This window comes from Chlamydotis macqueenii, chromosome 2, assembly GCF_036417535.1.
Source record: "Chlamydotis macqueenii isolate bChlMac1 chromosome 2, bChlMac1.mat, whole genome shotgun sequence".
In the NCBI taxonomy this organism is placed as follows: Eukaryota; Metazoa; Chordata; class Aves; order Otidiformes; family Otididae; genus Chlamydotis; species Chlamydotis macqueenii.
The window spans coordinates 36,040,101-36,064,705 of NC_141557.1; the positions used below are offsets into that span (position 1 = coordinate 36,040,101).

The 24,605-nt window shown below is 40.8% G+C and overlaps 1 protein-coding gene across 1 annotated transcript in view; it reads right to left on the bottom strand.

Moving 5' to 3' along the window:
- Positions 1-407: 407 nt before the first annotated feature.
- Positions 408-24,605, bottom strand: part of JAZF1 (JAZF zinc finger 1) — a 196,006-nt gene continuing 171,808 nt past the window's right edge. Inside the window, exons 4-5 of the mRNA XM_086741577.1 lie at positions 8,708-8,877; positions 408-1,576 (exon numbers count right to left, since the gene is read on the bottom strand). Coding sequence (XP_086597703.1) covers positions 1,400-1,576; positions 8,708-8,877 — 347 coding nt within the window. The 3' untranslated portion in view covers positions 408-1,399. The remainder of the gene's footprint in view (positions 1,577-8,707; positions 8,878-24,605) is intronic.

Consider the following 24,605-nt stretch of genomic DNA (forward strand, 5'->3'; position numbering starts at 1 on the left):
AAATGTTGCTGGGCTGGGGCAGGGCGGGGGTGCCCACCTCTGCGCCCGGCCAGCTCATCAACTCCAAGAATAGCACTTGTGAGAGAAGAATGCTCAAGGCAGGATGGTAAGCAACAAATGCTCAGGTATGGTCCAGACACGAAGCGCTCACACGTTGGCTTTTGTTTTAAAAGTCAGTCTCTGACCACCTGCTGCAAGAAGCACTTAATCTTCAGTAAGGCTCATATGTCATAGTTCAGGAAAATTAATTTTAAAGCTAAACAGACACTTCCAAATGGAATGCAGTGACCTACAATGAGAAGCAAAAAAATTAACAAAGAAAGAAAAAAATCTCAAAATACAATGAACGTGAGGGAGAGGCATTAGAACTCCCTTAGCGCAACTAATGGACCTCCTTAAACCATGTGTAGAACTTTTAATTTTTATTTGCAACCACAGGCACACGCTCGTACAGTAGTTGCAAGAATTGGCAACACATAAAACATTAAATCTGTTGGCAATAGAGAACTACAAAGTGCTTTAAAACTTCATCTGAGATGAAGATAATTGTTTCTCACACACACATAAATTTGCACTTAAGAATTTCCAAGTGTCTTTCTAACAGATAGTTCAGGGGCAAATATTTAGTTGGACTGGGATATTGGTCCTCAAAAGTTTGATGGGCATGAAAATAATACGACATCTTGTAAAAAAAAAAAAAATAGTAGTAATTTCTAACACTAAAGTGATTGTTTACTAGTTCGAATGGCAAGATTTTCAGCATTTCAAGAGGGAAAAAAAAAAGATTTGCAAGATAATATAAAATACAGCAAGCACACCTTTTTATGTATGTTATTTAAGTATGAAAATATTTTTAGCATATTATGTTAAACATTCTTTCTTATTTATATTTCCATTACCTAAAAGACTTGCTACTCCACTGATAACTCCGTTATGTAAGGCATGTTAACGATAGTTTGACGAGGGTGGTATTGTTTTGGTTTTGCACACACATTGACAGATGCATTGAAAGTCTTCATCACATTACAATCTTGAAAGGGTGTCAGTGCCAAGCTCTCCTTCTCTCACTCCCGGTCAACACTTCAGTACAACGAAATATGCAACGTTCCCCCCCCTCCCCATTTTTATTTTTTGTTTTGGAGAAAAATGTTCTGAAGAACCTATAGCTTTTATATAGCACCTTATCTCAAAGTAATGAAAATGGGTATGATGATTACATGTGCAAATGTACAAAATCATTAACTCTACAAAGATAACATCATTCCAAAATTACAGAAAATTTTAAAGCATGCATTTAATTTTTTTAAAGGGTTGCTGAATGCTTCCCCTGAAAAAGGTGGCTGTTCTCAAAATCAGCAACTGCTGGTGAGGATTTCTTGGCACATTTGTGACCAGCATGTTATTGCTGCATCTTCCTGATAATCTCAGCAGACACGGGGGGATGGAAATTGATTGTGTGGTGCCGCAGACCCTGAGCTGTCTTGTAACTCTTTCCACAGCGACACTTGAATGGTTTGCGTACGCGGATTTGCGTTCTGTGGCCGTTCTTGGCGTGGTACTTTATACCGTTCACATTCTGTGAGTGAGAAAGTAAAATGTTAGTGGTCAAGTGGTCTAGTAACTGCCTGGCTTCCTCTTAAAGAATAAAAATGGATTAACGGTAAGGGCAAAATCACACAAATTGCTAGGAACTCCCACTAGCTGTTACGCATGTGTCATGCTTTCAAGATGCAAGGTGGGACAAGGAGGAGAATAATCTGTGCAGTTCTAATGAATGAAACTCCTCTACCTGGGTAATTCTGATTTTTATCTCCCAACGTATGGCATTTTCTAAAAAATAACCATTTAATGGCCTCACACATGGATGTTCTTTGCTTCCTGACATTTTTTCATAGAGCATTGACAAATCTGATTCAGGGGTTCATTTATAAGCAAACAAAGAATTGGCATGACGACTCAAGTCACACTTCTTCAAAAAGCTGCAGTTTCCCCCATGGTGTGTTTGTTCCATTTTGTGTCATTGTTTCTAGATATGTCTTCAGGCATCAGCAAATTCTGATAGTTTACACATTGTCTCCAAAAGAATTAACTGCAGGGCACACTTAACTTAAAGAGTTACACAGGGCACTTTTACTTAGAAAATCATCCAGAGAAGCCGTCTTCAAAACAGCTATTGTTTGGGAATATTCTACAGCTAAAACTAGAGAACTCTCCTCTCCACTGTAGTTTGGAGCAGAAGAACAAAGAACAGCACCACAACAGATTTACTTGCCCTTATAGTGGCACAGTCTGGAAACAGGCAACAGTTCCACTAGATTGATCAAGAACCTTGCTAAACATAAATCAAAATCATACCCCTGTCCTCTTTTTCACATCTTTCTAGCAAAAGTGGAAGAAGCTGTTGTGGTCTCACCAGTATGTGATACTGCTTTATCTAGGATTCATGTTACTGGAGTCTCTCTTACCTGCTTCCACTAAAAGAGCTTGGATTTTTTGATAAATAAGAAGGAAAGGCAAACTGTCTTTCATTAGAGCTTCTCCTAGGAAGAAAAAAGATGCCAAGACAATTTGTGACAAGGTACAGCTCCAAGGCTCTACTGTGTCCTCTCTAACGTTTCCAGATACATTATCTCAGGGATTTTTTTAAAAAGTATTTAAAAAAAGCCAAATCAATTAACAGCATGGATATTAATTAACCCACTAAATTAAAAGATTCAGGGATTTTGTCTTTGCTGAACCACTGCCTAGTGTTATGTGTAACAAGTCCCTTTGGCTGTTTTTAAGCAGCAAGTTCAGTTTTATCAACATGCAGCTTACAGGAAGCGTAAGCTCCAGCTTGGAACTCACAGCAATTAGACAAGTTAAGCAAATTGTTTTAAAAAAAAAAAAAAGGGAAGAAGAAAAAACCTTCAGTAAACAGAACAGAGCTACAACTCCTAAACTCCTACCTCCTAATCCAACAACTTCTGAGTCAGAATCTCAAGTGTTTTGTCCCACTCCTGAGAGAGAGGCCCCCTGCATGCCGCCCTCCACTGCCCTGCTCTAACCACAGCTCAGCGCAGCGAGCGAGAGAAGCGTAAGGAACTTAGAGCTGCCCTCAGGAAAGCAGGGAGGAGTGTAATTGCAAGAGAAACCGCCCAGTCTCCCAGGCAGCGACGGTGTTCTCACCTTACAATGTAAAATGCTGGGCCTTACTTATTACATGTTAACTGTGCCACGGCAGCAATGTATTTTTAATCTTTAAGCAAAAACAGTTCTCTGGCTTCAATCATAAAGCTGAGTGTGGTACTGTTCTTGTCAGAACTCGTAATGCACAGTGCAGTCTGTACCCCTGAGGTGGCATTTTAGGGCAGCCTGGGTGTCTGGAGAGGTTGATTTCTGGAAATCCTTCAGAAAGAAAAACTTAGCCTAAAATATCCACATTGGAAAAAGGGTATGGTGCAAGACTTCAAGCAACTGCTCTGCCCACAAATTCACGCTTCTCTCCTCTAGAGCATCCAGCCACTGAATCCTCACTTGAAGCTGCAAGTCCAGCCCCCAAATTGTCCTTTACATCCTTAAAAATACTGCACAGTTGCCACCTGAGATGTGGGAGAGGATAATCTTCAGTCTCCAATACAAACCAGCCGTACGAATACGAGCCTTTAGTGTAGGTTACTTCCGGGTGTAGAGTATTCCGAGGAAGAGGCAGAACGCTGTACCACCAAGACAGACAAGAACACATAAAAGCTCCAGATCATCCTCATAAGCAGTCAAGTGAATTCCCTGCAAGTTATCTGAGATCCTGAGGCAGCTTTCAGATGGTTTTGCACATAGTTACAACCTGCAGCACCCCCAGCACTGCTGGGGTGAGGGGGCCGGGGATGTCACTGGATGGCAGGAGGACTGGCGTAAGGCGCCTGTCAACACCTATGTACCGTTACGGACCTGCGTCTTCAAAGAAGAGAAAATCTGGGGGTGACCTGCTAAACTTTTGCTACTGCAGTGAAATTTAAAAAAACAAAGTTATCCCCAAACCCTACATATATTTTGGAAACTACAGAAACATGTTCAGATTTTTCATTTTTGTAAGAAATCACTTTAAGATACTTTTAATCTAGTATCAGTTGCTACAGATGCCACATATTCGCCATCACAAATCTCCTCACTCTTCCATGCCAGTGGTACTCCTCTCCTGGTCCAAATTTTTTAACGATCCACTCAGCCTCAAGTACACCATGCGCTTTGATGAAAGGGGGAAAGCACTTTCAGGCAGAAAAATTTAAGGAAACGCTAAACCAGAAACCTGCATGGAATGAATTTGGCCATGGAAGGTTTGCAAAATAGTAAACCATGCAGAGTACGAGGAGCTAGTGTAACATGAAATTTGACCTGTACTCCTCTCTAAAAGAAAACTGTTGTTAGAATTACAGTCGACTCTTCAGCACTTTTTCCACTGCTGTAATGTAAACACTTTGTTGTACGTCTGGGCTGAGCCTGTTGAGGTATGGCAAAACCCACGGCCAAACTCATACATCACTTTTATTGCTCTGGTTACTTAGGTTGCTCATTATTTACTCTCACAAATGATTGAGGAAGAAGATGGCAGTATAGGAGGGCACCCTAAAATCTCAAACAGGAGGAAACAATTATTAACCTGGGCCTAGATCAGGAGGAGATAGAGAAGTTTAGACTGGCGCTACCTGGTTTGCACAGACACAAGGGCACTTGCTGGGCAGGGCCCCTTGCACGGCAGTACTCACGAGGCCAATGCACTGCAGAAGGTCTGAGAGCTCGCCACCCCCTCCACGTATGAACACAGGTATCAAGGGTGGTTTGGGAGGATTTCTTGTTTCAAGCACTTGGACATTCATATACGTTTTTGTATCTCCTGGCTGTTCCTCCTGAACTTTAATTTGTCCAGTTCCTCTTTGTTCAACTCGCAAGCTCTGGCTTGCTACTTTCTTTCAACTCAATTCCCTTCTTTCCCTCTTTCCCGTCAATATTCTCCCTCCCTGAGCTCTGCCGAGTCTCGTTGCCCTTAGATCAGCCTTCCCAGGGGTCTGCCCATCCGGCAGGCCTAGGACCCTTGTCCCATTACCTGCCAGAAAGACAAGCCCAATGCCTCAGCATTCTTGGAAGGTACCACTTCTCCTCTCGCCCAAGGACAAAAAGCAGCCATGCATATAAGCTACATTTTGTATGCACGGAAATCTATTATTCTCTTGTTATTGTACTTGCACAAACTAGAAAAATTGTGACAAATGCTCTTGATTTTTTTTCTATAGCAGTATATATGCATTATTTGTGAGGTTTTTTGTATCTATTATGTATCAAGTTTCTTTTGCTCTTTGGAAGCTGCCTGAATAAGTTTATCCCCATCGCGTACACATTTTGAATGTCCTTCTCCAGAGCTAGAGACCAAATAACTGGCACACATAGGTGCTATTGAATAAAACGAAAACTCTTTGGCACCATCGTAAATCCACACCTGAGCTCCTACAGGTGACATTTTGCAAAGCACATAAACTACTCCATACCCACAGACTTCTGGACAGGTCATCTAAATGTATCCACATAGCAAAAACTTGGTGAGAGCGAACTCTGAAGAAACAAGATTAAGATCTTTTGAGTTCCTTTGAATTACACAGGTGATTTTTTAAAAATAAAATGTAAGGCATCTAATACAAATCATATGAACAACAACAACAAAATCCATAAATGGCAAACTAAAATACTTGTCGTTTGTTCTCCAGGTCAGTAACCGTAATTAGAGAAGAAGAAAGCAAGTTTCAGAAATTAGTTCAGAGGCTTGTGTTTTAAGCACTTAGAAGTCAGTGTGCCCCCGATTAATTTAGCTGTTTATGACTATCCCACAATCAAATTTGCAAATAATTAAAAAATCCAATTTTTTTTTTTCCCCAGAATCTTTGCCTCCTCAAGAAAATCTGTGTCATACTATATAGAGGGCTTAGTACTAATACATATTATAAGCAAGTAATTTTATTTCTTAAAAAAGTCAAAGTTCCTGAAGAACAACGAAATGTTTATGACTCACTTCTACCGCACTGCCGATGGGAAACTGCCAAGAGATAGCAGCTGGGCAGGAGGCCAGTAGGGTCTTCTGATACTCATCTGGGCTTGTGTATAAACATGTTCTCATTACAGTTTCCATTGTCCGCCCCAGCCCATTCCTTGGGAGTATTTGTTGTACTCATTCTTGTCTTATTTACCTTTCCATAATGACTTTTCAGTGCAGAGGCCATCTTTTATCCTTGTACATTGTTTGCAAAAAGGAGCCCCGTGCCTACTGGGTCCTTTAAGCAGTACTGTAATACAAATAACACATCTAAAAATAACATTTCTGCTTCTCAAACGTACGTCACCTAAGGCCAGACAAAAGAAAACCGTGTATATCCTCCTTTCCTCCTCGCTCCCTAAAGGAATGCATCCTTTCTCAGCCGTAAAGTGAGCCTGGCAATTACTGTATGTGCGTGTCCGTGTTCCTGTTTGGAGCTCTATAATTGTTTTACAGCCTTGACTGTGATTATCCAGTACCCACCAGAAAATCCCAGTGCTTTGATCACAGGACTCCCTACCCAGACTCCGCAAATAATTCATCAGAGGAGGGGGTTAAGCAGAAGGAAGATGAAGAGGAAACAAGAAACACAGCTGACACAAAGCTAAAAGGAAGGAAACAAAGATAAAAATGTAAAAAGAAAAAAATTAGGCTGAAAAGAAAAAAGGGAGGAAACAGAGCCCACAGAAAAGAGAAATGAGGTGAGGCACAGTTTAAGGAAATGTATTTTCCTATCAGGACTAAACAGAGGTGAGTCTCTCAGGAAAATACGGTACTTTTTATTTGCTGTTGCTCTCAGTCTGTCAGCCTCTCCAAGGGTCGTTAATTTGTTCCCTGTCTGACTGTTCTAACGTTAATGGTGTACAAGAGATCCCTTAGACAGTCCTCATGCATTTGAGATGAAGGTAGTGAGATAGCAGAAGCAGGCAGAAACAGCTTGCTTATTTGGGCAATAAAAAGACAGAGGGCTGGCAGACAAACAGAGAACAGACAGGATATAGCAAATTACAGGGTTCTCCTCCTAGCCTTGGCCATTAAGTGAATGTTTTCTGCAATGCATAGATGCCCTGTGGGCACAGTGACTTCTAACAATCACCATGGCTTGTTTGCTTCCTGACCTAGGGATTTAGCTTTTATACTATACCCTTCATCTGGCACGGCCTCTACCACACGCGAGAAAAGTATTCATCTTGAATAATGTGGGTACCTCTGCAAAATAATACTTTCAAATAGTTTGAAAACGTCTTTCCCTCTGCCCTTTCCCTGGAGACGGTGTTCAGTTTTTTCCTGTAAGAGAATAATAATTACATAGTTCACGCTAATCTCTGCAAGACAGACTTGTATGTCACCCTTGCTCATGTTTTAAGTAAGTATTGTCAGCATTAACTGGTCTGTGCATGAATCTCAGTCTTGCCATTTGCTGCTATGGGAGCTGTCGCCGTCCAGAACAGCTGCAGCATCACTGAAACACGTTTTCCTCCACTACACTGTTTCGCGCACAGTTTATTCATTCTTGTCACAACTGTTTTATCTCAAACGTTATTGGTCTTCCTATATTTCTCTTTCATATTTCTGTTCTCTTTTAAGTCCCTGCTTTTCAGTTATTTAAAGGAGAAGCCATAAAATAAAACTAGTATAAAACCAACCCACCCACCACTGCTTTTTCTAGGGTATAGGTCAGTGGCTGAATTTTCCAGCACTTCATGCAAAAACTTCAGAAAATGACTTAGAGGAACCGTGCCAGCGTACTATTTCAGTTCCAAAAGTCAACGACTATAGAGTACCACACTGAAGTCCAGGCTGTTCAATACAACTTCATCTGTCTCTGCACTGGTTCACGTGAAGCAATGCTCCTGTCCTCACAACATCAAGGAACGTCCTCTACCAGCCAGCTCAAGGTTCAAAGTCAAAGATGTTTCACTCCCATAAACAGACACAAATTTCTCATGATGGAGAGTAATTAAAAAGGGGAAGCGGAGGGTGGGGGGAAGGGAATTGTTTCCCAGCATGTCACGCAGAGGGATCCAAGCCTTGCTCGCGGGGCCAGACACACTGACGGCTGTGCAGACGGGTCACGGGGACTCAGACCCAGGACAGAACGATGCCAGAATTTCTCCAAGGTTCGGCCTTCCTGAGGTGACCTCTGACTTGCAAAACGTTAACCACCACCTTCCGCACGTCACCTTTATCAGGAAAAGTACCCTGGGCACAGTCTCACTAAAGGAGAGGCAGTATCTCTAGCAGCTAAGCAGAAGGAATTCATTCTGGCATTGATGGGCAGAAGCTTTTTATTTAGTGTCTCTAAAAGAGCCCCAAGGGATTGTTTTGCTGGTATACCTCCTTCATTCTGCAGTTAATTTGTCTAAATAATAGAAAGCTAGTTAAAATGTGTAAAGCAAAAGAGTCGCTATCTGTAATCTCTCTTGACAGACAGGGATGCAAAAGGCTATGTTGTTTGTAAAACTGATAACTTGGCTGTGCTTGAGAGGAAATCAGTGAATAAAATATGTACTGTGTTAAAATACCACAAAAATAAATGTGAAAAGTCTATTAAATGAGAAAGATACAAATTTATTTTAGAGGCTCGCCTCCCCCTCCTCCCCCCAACTATGTCAGTGGGAAGTAAGACAGGTCTGCACTACTGCTTACCTTATATCTTTTTTTACATCCAGGAACAGGACAGGCAAAAGGCTTCTCATCCCCTCCATTCATGCACATTGAACTAAGGATAGCTTCAGAGCTGATAGCACTTTCTGTAGTCCAGGACTCATCACTGTCTGATTCTTCATAGTCTACTTCCTCCTCATCATATTCACTACCTAGAAAAGCGGGGCAGTGATAAAAAAAAAAGAATAAATAAGAGCACAGCAAGATAACACATTCTGCATTTATTACATCAGTTACAGTGACTTGTAATTTCCCCACTTTCGTCTTTGCTGGAAGACAGTTATTTTTAATTTTATAAACCTATCTTTCTTACAGTTATTTATTCCTTCATAAAGACACCAGTGGTTCTTTTTCTAATAACCGGGACAGGCATTATTAATATAGCTTCATAAACTGTTAACTGTGTGGCAGAGAAAGTTCAAAGGACTGATTTTAAAATGCAGTTTCATTACTTCTCTAACACCAGGATCCTTCCTTCTTTCCCAGTGCCTGAACAGAAAATGTGGGGTTTTTTCCCCTCCTGCAATTAAAGCTAATTTTAAGGCTTTGCTTTATGCAATACAATACTGAAGAGCGTAATTCTACAGATCATAAACAGTGTAAAATAATATGTTGACAAGTCCTAATGCATTTACTAGCCCTTTGGAATTAATAGGAATTATAGCACAACATTAATAAGAATTATATTGTAGCAATTATAGTTGTGAAATTCATTCCCTCAGGTGTGGGGATAAATTGCATTGTGTGGCTGCCCTGAACAGACCGCATTATGTTCCAGATATGCTACGACAGCCATTTGAGCAGCTGGTGCTGAGTTTATTTATTATTTTTAATTGCAATAACTATTAATGAAATTCTCTGAAGAAGTTAAATGTGAAACAAGAGAAATTAGGAAAGCAGAATTCCAACTATAAAAACCCAGTTAAAAAAAAAAAAAAAAAGCAGGGGAGGGAAGAGCCCCAGCTGATTAAAAAGAAAATATATGCACAGAGGGAGAGAGAGGGAAAGCTGAGGAAAACTTCTGTGGTGTCAGCAGGAGGTGGTGCTGTGTTTCCCCTCCCCTTTCTTCTTTCCCTTTCCCAGCTCTGCTAAATTTTATCCTGTCTGCTGAAAGACGATTTGGTTCCAAGTGCTGGAATAGCTCCCGTTATTAAAGACAGTTATGTGACACTTGCATGGCTCTATTTGCTTCCCTCGTATGCCCTTTAAGTGCATGCCTCTAAGTGGCTCTATGTGCTGAGAAGAAAATGCAGACAGATGCCTCACGGCACTTTAAAGAAAAGAAAAATCCCAACTTCACAGAGGAAACTCATACTGCAATGTACAACGGAGTCTCTGGGTTTTTTTTTTTTTGCTTCTAGTGAAACTAAATACATACCTAATGTTCCAGTTTTTTCCCTTTGGATTCCCCCTCCCCCAGTACTCTCGCTCAGACCCTCCAGAATCGAGTAAAAACGCATGTCAACTGGTAGCTGCAAGTCCTCAGGGCTCCTGAGCTTTAATCAGACACTGTAAGTTCCCTTACAGATGTCAGGCTATCCACGTTTCTTTCCTGTGGTTTTCATCCATCCAGAGTGGTGCGCAGATGAGGAAAGATGGATGGTTTCCCACCATCAACAACTGTCGACATGAGCGCACGCACACACACTCTGCAGCACATCTGGAAAACTCTGCCCTGCTGCCTGCGACTCCTTATCCCACACCGAATGAGCGAAAGCCAAAGAAAGCATTATTGACCTCTTAAAATATTTCTGAACTCTAGGAACAGTTACCCTAAAATGAAGTTAAGAGTTGTTATAGTTTAATTAACTAATAAAAAAATGGAGGCAAAACCACAACTCTGCTTCTACGATTTCCTGCCCTTGATTGTATCTTGATGGAAAAAATTCCTCAAGCCGTTCCTTTCAAACTGTTTAGCTCAGTGGGGTTTTTTTTTAGCAAATGCAACAGAAAACCCTATTGTAAATACACATAGGCACTAACAGGATGAGAAAATGCAAAACAATTCTTAACACTGATACCAACAATTTCTGCTATTAGAATCACTCCCCTGCAAGCCCCCGTAAGAGGGGGTGATTTCCTCCCAGACAGGATTTTGTTCTCCCGAAGAAAACATCATTTGAGACTGAATGACATCTACTCAGGGTATCACTACTTTTAGTGATAACAAGGAGCACGCTTTTATAAAACAACAATCAGTGCTCTATAAAACTTAATACGTAACATGGTATATAAAGGAAAAGATATACAGAACATGGGGAGAAGCAGCAATCATTGCAACGATGCATTTCCACAGGTTTTCCTGTACTTTCAGGGTATCCGTTTAATTTTTCTAACAACTTTGTACAGTAAGATCCAATTCCGTAACAGCTTTTGCCCATGCTTCACATACAGGCAGACACATTGAAGGACAGAGACAGAAGAAACCAAAACGCATGTGTAAACATCTGTGAGGTCACACCACCCTTATGGTTTTCTTTTAGTTAGCTTACCTGAACAAAAATGCAAGATTTTGGCTAGTATAATCAAAAGAGTTGTTTAAACAGTGTAAGAAAATCCTCCATTTTCTTAAATTTTTAAATTCAGACTTGTCACTACAGATTTTACAAGTATGATGAGCTTTTTCAAGGATGAATAACCATATAAATATATATTTCTTCTGGCACAAAACAGTAATAGTAACGGTGCCAAGTACCTGAAAGGCGTATTACTTTATACAAAGCTGGAACCGCAGTCTATCACCGCTTTTATCTAACAGTGTCCTACTGAACTCAATTGCTTGTACGCTCTTAAAAAAAAATAATCTGAAAATGTATTTAAGAGGGTCCTGGTATAAACAAAATGCAAAAACCTTACCGTCTCGCAATAAAAATTTATCCTTTAAATAATTATGTTGTTTCAGTTGCCATAGAAAAACAGCACTGATTTAGTCAGGCTTTTAACGGATTCCGCCTCAGAATTTAATTTCCTCAGTTGTCAGTGTCTAAGAGCAGCAACCCATGCGGTGCCTCACTGACTGCATGCAACACGCCGGGGAGGGAGAGAACAAAAAGCACAACACACAGGTTGGCGCTGCCATAATAAACAGCCCCTAGATGAGGTATTTTAATTAAGTACTGTAAGGCCAAGGACGGTGGCTTTGCGAAGCCGTTCCCACGCTGAACGGGAGCCTCTGGCCCACGGCTACACGTCAGGTGCACAAACTGCGACGTGAGCCGCCGGCTGCCGCAGGCTCCTTCAGACAGCAGCAGTGCGCTGAAGGGGAAGCGCACAGCAGTGCACTTTGCTCAAGATCTAGCGTGCTTGCTTTCTTTTTTAAAAACTTGGCTGGTGTTTCACAATAATAATTGTAAATATTTACTTTTTTAAAAGAAAAAAAAATTCAGCACCTTTGCATCTAACCTATGGCCTGTTCCAGGGTGACAACTGCGTGACTTGGACAAGTATTTGCAATAACTCTTAAGGGAGCAAGAGAGTTGGCTTGCTGATCTCTGCTTCGACGCTGCCACGCAGAGGGAAAACAGGACGGTGTGCTGGGGCACACTGCCCTTCTGGGAGACCGAGCAGAGCTGCTCCTGTAGCATGTGTGCTCATGGCCTTACTATTTCTCGTTGTGCAGTACTCAAAGGAAAAATAGCGGAATTAGGCTTCAGAAGTCTGAATAGCAAAAAACTCCCCCAAAAGTCAACAAATATTTCTCTAAGATGAAGTATTTAAATGTCTGCAGGAGAAAGTGTTACTCCAAAACCTGTGTTCTTTACCTGATATGCAAAGAGTTGATCACACAGAGTCAAGATACTTGTGCTAGGTGGTAAATCCACAAATTTTTGAAAAACAAAAGGGCGCTAGAGAAGCACATGCTTTAAGCAAGGTGATGTACAAATACACAATACTATTACAGTAACTAAATACTAGTTCTACAATAGCAAAAAACCTGCTTTCTCCACCTCTCTCTGGCAATGCTTTCTCTCTGAGGCTCCTTGCTTTTTACCATATTCAGTTTCATCATCTGGCTTTCATTCAGAGACCCTACATAGTTCTACCACAGCCTAACCTAAACCCAATGTTTTATCGTCCAAATGACTCAGTAACATCTTCCTAATATTGCCCCCACCCTCGCATGCAATATTCCCTCAATCCTAGCCCACAAAGCCATTTCCCCTCTCCTCACTCCACTCACCCTGCCAAAAGGCTCACTTCATCTATGCTGCCCCCACAGCAGCACAGATGAAATAAAAAATGAAATAAAACAAAACAAAGGCAAGGAAAGAATGCTAGTTTTAGTTTGTTTTTTTTTTTTTCCTGGAATTTTCCATACTGAGACAATGCCACTGCTCCTCAAAGAGGAGGTGAACTCCACTGGTGGAGACGGACTTAAGGTGGGCACAGACTTGAGGTGGACACCACTAGGCACAGCTGGCATAGGACGCCGTATCAGAGTCAGGTACAACATAAAATTACTAGTTATGAAAAGACAGAAAACATACAGGGTCACGAAGTGTGCCAGCAAGTTATTTTTTCTTTTAACTTCTATGCTGCATTTAAACGCAACCCATCAGAAGTAAAAAGGCTGTCTGCATCACAGTGGTTTATTTGCCAAAAGCAAAGATATGCATGAAAAAGGGATTGTGACTGCTGCCTGCGTGGTAAGAAGTCTTTGTAGTGTGATGAAAAGCAAAGTTGCACCATAAAGGCTTGCTTTCCCTCTTCTTCCAGTCAATTTTGCTACCAAAATCAGTGAGAACATGACTTAATCCTACAGCAAAGATCTCACCTCTTGAATGCCCATCTACTACTTTTTCTCTTTCCAGTAGATGAAGTCAGTAATTTAAACAGCTCAGAAACATTTTGCAGAGAGGTTATCATTTGACATTCTGGAATAGACAACATCTCAGCTACATTGTTGAAAATATGGAGCCTTATCTTTTAAGTTTCTGGAGTTTATTTGGTGTTGACACCACTGTAGCCAAGACAAATTCTGCTGTTTATGTGAGTGAATTCATTCCACCATCAGATTCACAGAAGACTTTTTCCCCTCAGCTTTGAACGAATCTTGGTTCTAGCAGGTGCACATCATTTGTAGTTATGTCACTTTTTAAATCTAAAGACTTCTATACTGTGCCTTGAAATACAAAAAAAGATAAAGCTGATGAAAACCAACACAAGTTGCGTGTGCCATTACAAAGCATACGATCTATCTTGACCTCTGATCAAGAACATTATGAGTTTTTCCTTTCTCCTCCCATGAAGAAAAACAAACCCAAAACATCCTTGCCAATTAATTTTGTGACCAGAAAGCATACATTTAAGTATACAATGAATAACTATGAGCAAACAGCTTACTGCAGTGGGAACCAACATTGGTAGTGTCACTGAAAGTTCATGGTAATTCCAATGATCTCTCATAAAAATTCAGCTTCACACTTTGTCCCGTTGGGGACTTGCAGTTTGTATTTCATAGAAACAGTTTTATGAGAGCACTTCTTATGTTAAGAAGTTTGCATTCCCATATACCGTGACAGCTTCCTTGATAAAAAAAAAGTCCATTACTAATATTATGTGAATTTTGGTCTAACACGAAAGCGCATTTATGGATTTGTCAAACTTCTTCCCTCTGTGTCGATGGACGCACATAATCTCCTCCACGCTTATCAGCTGGGAGAGTTTTCCCACAGCTGATACTCATTGCTGATCTAAAGACATATCAAGTCATTTAAAATTAAATATTCTTCCTTTACTTAAAGCACAGGAAATAAATGCTAGAGGCAATGAAATACAAACCAGTTAAATAAATGTGTCATGTCTGCTACACAAGTCTTTAGTCTAGAAGCTGCAGCAGGACTCTGTCGGCCATGAGCTGGCGCGGGTGGCACAATGCGTTGGCTCTGCAAACTCAGGCAACAAATTTCAGACACTGGATCATCCAAACAGACTAAGCCAGGGTTTTTCCTTTGCTTGCTTGCTTGTTTTAGAGGCAAGGGGAGAAGAGGATCCAGAGGACAGAAAGCGTTTTCCAGCATTTGTGAAAGGTTAATTCCAATTAATTTCTTGTATTTTCAAAAATACTTTTATCATTCATGTCCATGAACATGATGTAAACGTGCATGGAATACAACTGAAGAAAACCCAGAGTAGTTTAAATATAGCACTGTGTACTGCTACAGAGACTTTTTTTTTTCAGATTGCCAGTGCAATTCCAGTGTTTGGATCAAGCACCTACATGGAATGAGCACTAGGTTCACCGCGGTGAATGATGGGAGTCTTTCTTCAGCCAACGGGTGCAAGCATAGGAGTTAAAAGTTTTCTCTCTTATCCCAGTAAATATCTCTGAACATCGTTCCTGGGAGAGGAGAGGCAAATCTGTTCTCAAAGCCAACTGCATGCTTGGCAGCTCTGCTGTCACTCGAGGGAGCTGCTTGAGATGGTTATGGTTTGTCAAATGGGCACTTGCCAAGGCTGGCAGAGACCTCCATCCCTCTGCACGATCACAAAAGAGCCATCAAAACAACAATGACAACTTAATATTGACTTGGCCTTGCGCCGAGTGGTGGGGCAGCGCAGGGCATGTCCTGCTGGCGCTGCCAACCCCCGTGCAGCGAGTCCCGCGGGCTGTGTGGTCTGCGGCGGTCGCGGCTGGCCAGCTCTCACACACGCTTATGTCAGGAGCACGTCTCTCCTCTTGCACTTCAGCCATCACTGCTGCCAGCATCCTACTCTTCCTCATGACACTAGTCAGAGCAGGATTTGGCCAGAAAAATATCTTCTGGAGAAACCACCCTTCCTTCCAGCCCTCTCCTAGCCTCAGATCAAGGATCAAGCAATAAATAACGAGCTGTTTAGGAACTATTACTACTCAGAAGAACTGATCTTCTATTGTCTCTGGCTGAAGCAAGGCTCAGTTAGTGAATAAGCACCAAGAGAATTTTTAAAATATACTCATGTATATGAAGATATGAATATGGATCCAAATATGAAGAACGATATGTTTTTTAACATTATTTTTATGCACAAGGTACTTAAAAGCACTAGAGAAAATAAGTTAGACAAAAAAAATACTTATTTTTGTTTGTTTGCATTGTTTGAAGAGTAGCTTTCAGCCAGTAGGGTCTGCTGTACTGAAGGAGGGAACATTTAAGCAAGCAAGGATATAGGTAGATGTTTCTGGGCATCCTCCACTCTCTCTCAGTAGCCACAGAAATGGCACCTGTAACTTTGACAGTCACAGAGACAGTTTGGAAAGATACATTCCACAGCTGTTTTAGAGGTTGGTACCTCAAACAGGATGAACCCACAAGTACAGTTATGCACCTACCCCACTGATAACCTTAGGGTTTTAAAGGAAATGGTTGACTCCAAAATTTCAAAGCACCTTTATTTTTCATTTAAATGCTTTGTGTAAGATCATGCTGAATTTTAAGTGACTGAAAATATATTTGATTACCAGGTTTGAATCCACTTTGGAAAGCAAGTAAACTCTTCAGATCCTGTAGGCAAAACAGAGAATCAAATACACTGTATTCTAGTATAAAGATATTTCAGCTGAATAAGCCTACATGGGAACTCACCCTAAAAACCTGAAGGTAAAGCTAAAATGGGAATGATTAAAAAAAAAAAAGCTTTTATTTGAAGTACTATTAGTATGACATTACTATTATATATTCTTATTCACTGTCAGTAAAACTGGGAACAGTTTACACATGAGAACTGCTCCCCACTCTGGGCTACGAGAGAAAGAGAACTAATAACACTCAGGTTAAAAAAAATAATTCTCCAGAGCCAATATAGGGATTGGTGGAGCAGCTGGACTCTATCTGGCCTTAGGAGCAATTTCTATCTTGATCTATCTCGATATTGGTATATCAAAGAACAGTCTTTAAAAGTAAAACACAGAAAATACCAATCCAGAGATTATAAATACACTAAAAGGAGCTTGCACACCTATATAAGCAACAACTTATCGAATGTAAGTATCCAAATAAAACATAGATGTAATAAGCTAAATAAGGAAAAAATCATTCTCAATTTCCACTTAATTGTGAAACAGCAACTAATCACAAAAACATGCATGTAAAGAACCAGTTCTGGAAGAAACAGTCAACTGATACCGTGGCATGTGTTTTGTAGAACAGGACTTTCTGAGAAGGCTGCAGAGGTGCTAAAGCAAATTGTTATAATGTCACTGCACAATGTGCTGTTGAGGTTTTATGGCCACACTGAGCCAATAGTCTCGGGAAGTTATTTTGCATTCTTACATAAACTTTTTTCCCCCCAATCCTGTTTTCCACAAAAAAGGGCTTTCAATAATGTACAATCTCCTGTTTATACACAGTACAGAAAAAACATGATAAAACCAAGAACACAATCTCTACTTTAAACATATTTTAAAACTAGATTTCGACAACTTCATATAAACAAGAATAAGGTGTTAAACGCTCACCAAAAAGGAGCATAACCTTCCTGTAATTAAATAGTAGTGTTTTACACGGCACTTTTTTAAAATCACAAAAATAAAAAAAGTAAATAAATAAATCAATCCAGCAGACCCCTCCCAACTTGAGGCTTAACCTGCAAATTAATGTAACAGTAATAAAACCTATGCCAGCTGGAATCCTTTCTCTCTCTGGCTGTGGTAGGAGCAGCAAGAGCAGGTATATGTTTGAAGAAAAACAAAGTAGGACATTTTCCACCTTTAGTCACGGGATGTTAATTGAACTCTGGCAAATGTTTAAAGATATTCTCAAAATGTTCAAGAAAGAATTAAAACCAGTTGGGGCTGAGAAAAAGAAACAATCCATCCTTCCTCCCCTCTCCTCTCCCCCCAAACATCTGTTCCAAACTTACACACCAAAAACCACAGCGAAGAACAGCCATAATTAATGTTATTTTGGCTTTTTAGTTGCTAGGCCTGCATACCGAGGTTAGAAATACAAAAATACAAGTTCAGGGCACTATTACTGGACTTAAGGACTCTCCTGATGCATATAACAAAAAGGTAGTTTTTCTTTTATCTTCTTTTCCCCTTTTTTTCATAAAAAAAAAGAAAAAAATAGAAATGGTATCAGGAAACAGTTTCATGTTTAAGATAAAGGATTACAATAAAAAGTACCTACATAAATGAACTACAGTTTATGAAGCTATGAAAATAAATTTGAGACGTGTTTTATAACATCGGGTTAAACATGCTTTACAGCTGTACAAAAGCCATTCAGCCACTTAGAGTACAGGCCGTAAAACTGTTAATGCACATAGCCCTTACCCACCTCGACTGCCGTACGCTTTGCCTTCATCAGCGCACAAAGCCAGCAAGGATGCACCATGCTACGACCAGGCTTCTATCCGAGGAATCGCTATCACTGCGCTGGTAGCACTCACTACACTAGGAGCGTCGCTGATTTCAGCAGGATTCAGCTACGTGGGGATTTCCAAGACGCTCCTGGGCCGGACCTTAGACCCTCACGTGTGAACGGGCTGAATCGTGCCAAAGGGATCCTGTGGCATGCTGCCCATGGAGGACCAGGGTGCAGTAGAGCTGGAGAGACCCAGGGCAGCTCAGCGCTCTTTCAGCAGCCTCAGGCCGAGGGAATTTCATGCTTATGAGCCCCAGGAGGGTTACAAACCCCTGAGCAGCAATGAGGGAGGCAACGGTAGATTCTCCACTTCAGTGCATGAAAATGTACTTAATGCTCCTCTCTACTTGCTTTTAAATGCTCTGACCATCTCGATTTAAGAAACTCCATCAGTACAATTTGAAAGAGCTCTAATGGCAATACTCAGAATTACCAGTAAGGACTAAGATGCCTATTGATAACTGAGCCATGATCAAAGCTTTCGTCATCCTGTTTATGCAAAAAATCTACAGGAAAGAGCTGTTAAGTATTTTGATTAATCCTATGTCATGTTTCTGAGAAAGGCATGTATTTTTAACAACCAAGCACAAGAACATATTCAGTGGGGAGTCGTGTCTCCCCTCTCTTTTGTAAAATCAAAGATTCTGATAAAATAACATCTGCACTGTCCCTGGTATGCTATCTTTGAGGCCATCACTGTTTCAGTCAGGTGTACAAAACATATGCTAGCAGGTGTGAGTTGTTTCAGATGATATATGACTGGGTTGAAGTTGAAATTAAAGTACTTCTCACATTGTTATTTTCCATTGCTCCTTGGCTTCTTCTGTGTGCTTTGGCATTAGATGCAGAAGTGCTGAGAAATTGCAGTGAATGATGTTGTCTTACTATATATGGAAAAAGCCTACAAGAGGGAGCCTATGCTAGCATGGACAAAGCACTAGCCTTCATCTTCAGCAAGAATTAGGGTGGTGTCTTTCACCTGGCAGGCAATAAGCACTAAAAAGATAAGAGAATATGTAGTTTTGGGAGTCAGCAAATGTTTCATAGCCTTTAGCTCACTTGGTAATATATGAGAACCACAAACAACCCTGTTTTTCCTAGAATTTTACATCATCTTGATGATCATGTACTGGCTAACATCGACTCATAATACACCATTTCCCCTGTGAAATAAACCTCTCTGTGTTTTAAGTCATCAAGTGTGAAATGGTACGTTAGTCCTTGCTTTTTTTCTACTTCTGATTTGCTTTGGCTACAGTGCAAGGAAAACTCAAACATCTGCTTAAGTTTCACCATCTTCAGCACACTGAAGTGCTGCCCTAAATAAGTATGCTTTTTTTTTTTCCTGCTAGGCACTGTAAAAACTCTTTGAAAACCCTAACTTCTTTCACTATGCAGACATACAGCACTAGTATAGCTACAGCAACTGTTTCAGTTCTCGAGGCACTACAATGGTACAAATAAATCCCACTCAATCTTGCAGTGCAGTATTTTTTATATGTATAGATGTGTATATATGCGCATATACATATACATGTGCATATATAGATACATGATTTAAATTAGCACCTAAAAGTTCCATGTACCCAACTACAGTTTCCAACTTTCTGAAAAACATTTGTGCTTTCAGTTAGAAATTTTCAATGTAATTAGTAGATTACTTATAAAGCTAAATAATAAAAAAAAAAAAATCTTTCCACCAATTGGCCCTGGCAGTACAGATACACAAACATGAATGCACTCATTGTTACCCAGAACCACTGAAGTTCCTTTTTGAGTGTCAAGCTACTCCTACATTAAACCCATTATACCACCAGCTGTGAAAGGCAGACACAACGTGCTTTCTACAAAATGTGTATTTCTTACACATTTGGAGGAAGCAAGGTCCATGTTCAGCGAGTGTGCTTCTACACCAAAAAAACCCTATCACAAATTAACACAGAGATAACTTTTACTTTAAGCTTATTGTACATTTTCTGTTCTCGACCCTGTTAAAAATGGTGTGCCAGGTTAGACTACTACAATGGGGATTATAAAACAGTTCCTGTGCTTGGAAGTACTTTAAATCTACAAGACACGTTTCTATTGCTGCTTTGTAGCTCAAAACCCAAAACCAGTGATGATTTTATGAGTTGCTATAGTCTAGACAACTCGGTTACTTTTCAATGAAATTGTTCCTTGGGGAGAGTACTGTGAAAATTCCCATACAATTAATTACAGGTATGTGCAACTAAAATACAATTCTACAGCACAGTAGCTTTACAATTGCCGGTGCAATTTATGCCTGTATCAAACAAGAATGCTCTGAAGGGGCTGCGAAGACAAAGTACAACAAACGGGAGGTTACATATAAAACTACCGCAGTGAGCAAGATGAGATAAATAAGATGCAATGTTAAATTTCTGATGTGCCCTCTCCTCTGGCATGATTCAGAAATTCTACTGGAAAGCACAAAATCTGACAACTGAGTAAATCTTCCCAGAATGTATTTTTATAGCAAACTGCGCTCAACACATTTTTACTGCCAAGTTAAAGAGCAAGTGAGAAATATAACATAATTATAAGGGAAATGCACCAAAAAAGCAGGAAAAGGAAGAGAAACAGAAAATGCAGAGGGAAGCTACGAGAAGAATTGTAATAAATAAAAAAAAAAGTCTTCATGTATTTTTCCCTCAGAGCACTGCCCTATTTTCCCCCATCAGCTATTTTTATCTCAGTCTTACCTTCCTCTATATATACTTACAAATAGCCTTTTAACTTTAAAAGTAATTTCAATTGTTATAAGCATCACTTTAAAATAATTTCATTTTGTGAATGTAGTATAGGCCTTTTTGTACTTAGGTTATTAGTTTAGGCCGGAGTTAAAAAGAGGACTACGAAGGGGAGGTTAAAATCATAGAATCATAGAATGATTAGGGTTGGAAGGGACCTTCAAAGGTCATCTAGTCCAACCCCCCTGCAAGGAGCAGGGACATCCCTGACTAGATCAGGTTGCTCAGAGCATCATCCAGCCTGGCCTTGAACGTTTCCAGGGATGGGGCCTCCACCACATTTCTGGGCAACCTGTTCCAGTGTCCTATAACTCGCATTGTAAAAAATTTTTTCCTAATTTCTAATCTAAATCTACCTCCCTCTATTTTAAAAACATTACCCCTCGTCCTATTGCAACAGGCCCTACTAAACAGCCTCTCCCCATCTTTCTTGTAGGCCCCCTTGAGGTACTGGAAGACCGCTATCAGGTCTCCCTGGAGCCTCCTCTTCTCCAGGCTGAACAGCCCCAACTCTCTCAGCCTGTCCTCATAAGAGAGGTGCTCCAGCCCTTTTATCATCTTTGTGGCTCTCCTCTGGACCTTCTCCAACTGGTCCATGTCCTTCGTGTGTTGGGGGCTCCAGAACTGGACATAGTACTCCGGGTGGAGTCTCACCAGGGCAGAGTAGAGGGGCAGAATCACCTCCCTTGACCTGCTGGCCATGCTCCTCTTGATGCAGCCCAGGATGCAGTTGGCCTTCTGGGCCGCAAGGGCGCATTGCCGGCTCATGTTGAGCTTCTCATCCACCAGCACTCCCAAGTCCTTCTCCTCAGGGCTGCTCTCAATCCATTCCCCACCCAGCCTGTATTTGTGCCTGGGATTGCCATGACCCAGGTGCAGGACCTTGCACTTGGCCTGGTTGAACTTCATGAGGTTGGCATGGGCCCACCTCTCCAGCCTGTCAAGGTCCCTCTGGATGGCATCCCTCCCTTCCAGTGTGTCAACGGCACCACACAACTTGGTGTCATCGGCGAACTTGCTGAGGGTGCACTCTGTCCCACTGTCCATGTCGCCGACAAAGATGTTGAACTGGGCCGGGCCCAGCACGGACCCCTCAGGGACGCCACTTGTGACCGGTCTCCACATGGACATTGAGCCATTGACCACCACTCTCTGAGTGCGGCCATCCAGCCACCACACAATTATGTGTGTCCTTGTGAAAACCATAGAAAAGGTTAGTTACAGGAGAATTCCCATCATTCTACTCCATCTTTACAAGGTTACAGCTTTAGATCAGTGGGGATTCTAAACCTCTGACAAAGTAGGATGCTCATGGGTTGTGTTGGCTTATCTAACACAGCCCTGCAGAAATATTCAGATCTGTACCCCAAAGCTACAGGACTTTGAAAGAACCTAACTCATGTGGTTGGGGCCCTATGCTCCTTGCAAGCACTTAACTGACACTCCTCTCTCACCTGGTCCATCTGCACTGAAAGAGGTGGCCTCTGAGGAGTCCTAAGCACATGATAACACAAACCAGATAATTCCTTAAGGCAAATCGGAGCTGGGGTTTGCAGAGTCCTTAAAGACTCCAGTTTTGCATAGGACACAGAAAAAAGGACACCAGTCTCCCTTGTAAGAGAAATATCCACCAAGCCTGGGCCAACTCTCGTCCTTCTTTTAGGGTCCTGCAAAACTGCAAAGCAGGTACCCAGGTAATCACACAGCCAGATTTCAATGAATGGCTTGTAACAAAATGGTTCAAAGGAGGAAAATCGAGATACTCTTTGGTAGGTCAAAGATAGAAATGAAATAACTTAAATAGAAAAGTTCTGTCTGTAAACACTTGTCCTGTTCAGATTTCTTGGGCAAAATCTCTCTCCCTTTTCCTTTCTGCACAAATTCTACTTCCCCTTCTGACTCTTGATCTTCAACAAAACCTTGGTGCTAGAGGCCACTCCACACTCCTACACGATGTTATTGTTTATCTCCAATGGTAAAGATGAGAAACTAATCTGCCCCTGGAAGTTACTTCCACTTACTGCCACTGCTTTATCAGAATTTCACAAAAACTCATCAAAAAACCAGGCATAACGAGTTACAGCAGTCTGCTGGTGGTCCGTCTGCAGAGGAGACCTCCAGCGCTTTGGGACATCAAGATATAGTTACTTCCATACAATCTAGGTGTACTTGGAAATCACTGAGACACCAATTTGTGCAGATTTGACTAAGACGATGTTCTTGGTCTTCAAGATAAATTCAAGCTGTTTGACTTGGGGCTATGAGTTGGTAATTATTATTTGCCATGCAGTTATGCCCAGCCCAAGATGTGATAACAGCACTGCTGCTGCGCATGCAATACAAGATCATCTTTGCTCCACAGATCCTCCAAGCTTAAGTTTCAGTATGTTCTCGGAATGTAATTCTTTCGGTTTGGTTTGGTTTTGTCAGTGAGTAACCAATATAATACATACTCTTGCCTCTCTAAGGAACCCAGACAACCACCTGACAGAAGCTGACTGCTCAAAAAAAAAAAAAAAAAGAGATAAATTTCTGAAGCCCTTAGCCAAGCACAGGGATGAGCAGTTGAGCATTTTTCACTCTGGATTACTGGAAGAAAGAGCTGAATATGTACAAGGTTAAAGCCTGGCTCCCTAGAAGGGGAATGTGGCATCTAACTCTGAAAAAACAACATTTTAGCTGTTGCTGGCAACCAATCCCACCTGCGCTAAGAAAACCCCTATAGGAAATAATTCCACTTTTACTTATTATTTTTCATTGTTTTTGGAAACCTCCTATTATAGCTTTACTCCTTAAGGCAGAAACTAGAAACTACCACAGATTTTAATTATTATACATGCTCAGTCAGGACCTCAGCCAAAAGCTCATGTTAAAATCTCATTCCATGTCTATACCATATTATAGTTAAGTCATATGTTGATCAACTGTTTTGCACAATGCCATTCATTATTTTTTAATTATTATTTATGCATTTATTTTTTACAAGAACACCCATAAGGCTCTCCTAGAATAGGTGCCTCAGACTGCTAAATCCTCGGCAAACACATGTATATATTAATTAGTGTGCAGGATTAATATAGGCCCCCAAACCTGCAATTAGATGGAACCATTTTGGCTCCAATAATTATAAAGAAAGTTCTCTTTCATCATCTGCACAGAAATGTGAAATCCTGGCACCAGTGAAGTCCCTCAGAGGGAAGTTTTGCCATAGACCACAATACACTTGCCTCAAGATATTTTATCATAGATTTTATCGTACCTTGCAGCCCTGAAATATCAAATGCATTCAGACAAACTTTCATTATGTTGGAGAACAGAGTTTGGTCTTCATTTTGTGAAGTATGGCTTAGTTATTTGCCCATCTTGTTTATATAAGAGTGGGTCCATATATCTAATTTTTAATAAAAACATAGCATACAAGTTCTTCAGTCTCTGTACAGGCAATTAAGTAAGTTGAAAATTCTGTCAATCTGAACAACTAATGAGATGGTTCCTCAGACATCTGAAAGTGTGTTTTTTCAAGCTGCAGTAGAACTTGGTTGATTCGTGCTTTGCTATGCTAGACACCCCATAAGTCAAACACACAAAAATGTAGCACTCTCAGCCCACTTCTCAGCTACGATTTAATACAGGAGCCCTGGGATTTGATCTCATATTTCTACTTTTCATTATTTTTTCAATTACATCTGCATGATACTACACTACATTAACATAAGGTGCAATAATTAAACCTGAGCATTTACAATACACTAATACTGGTGA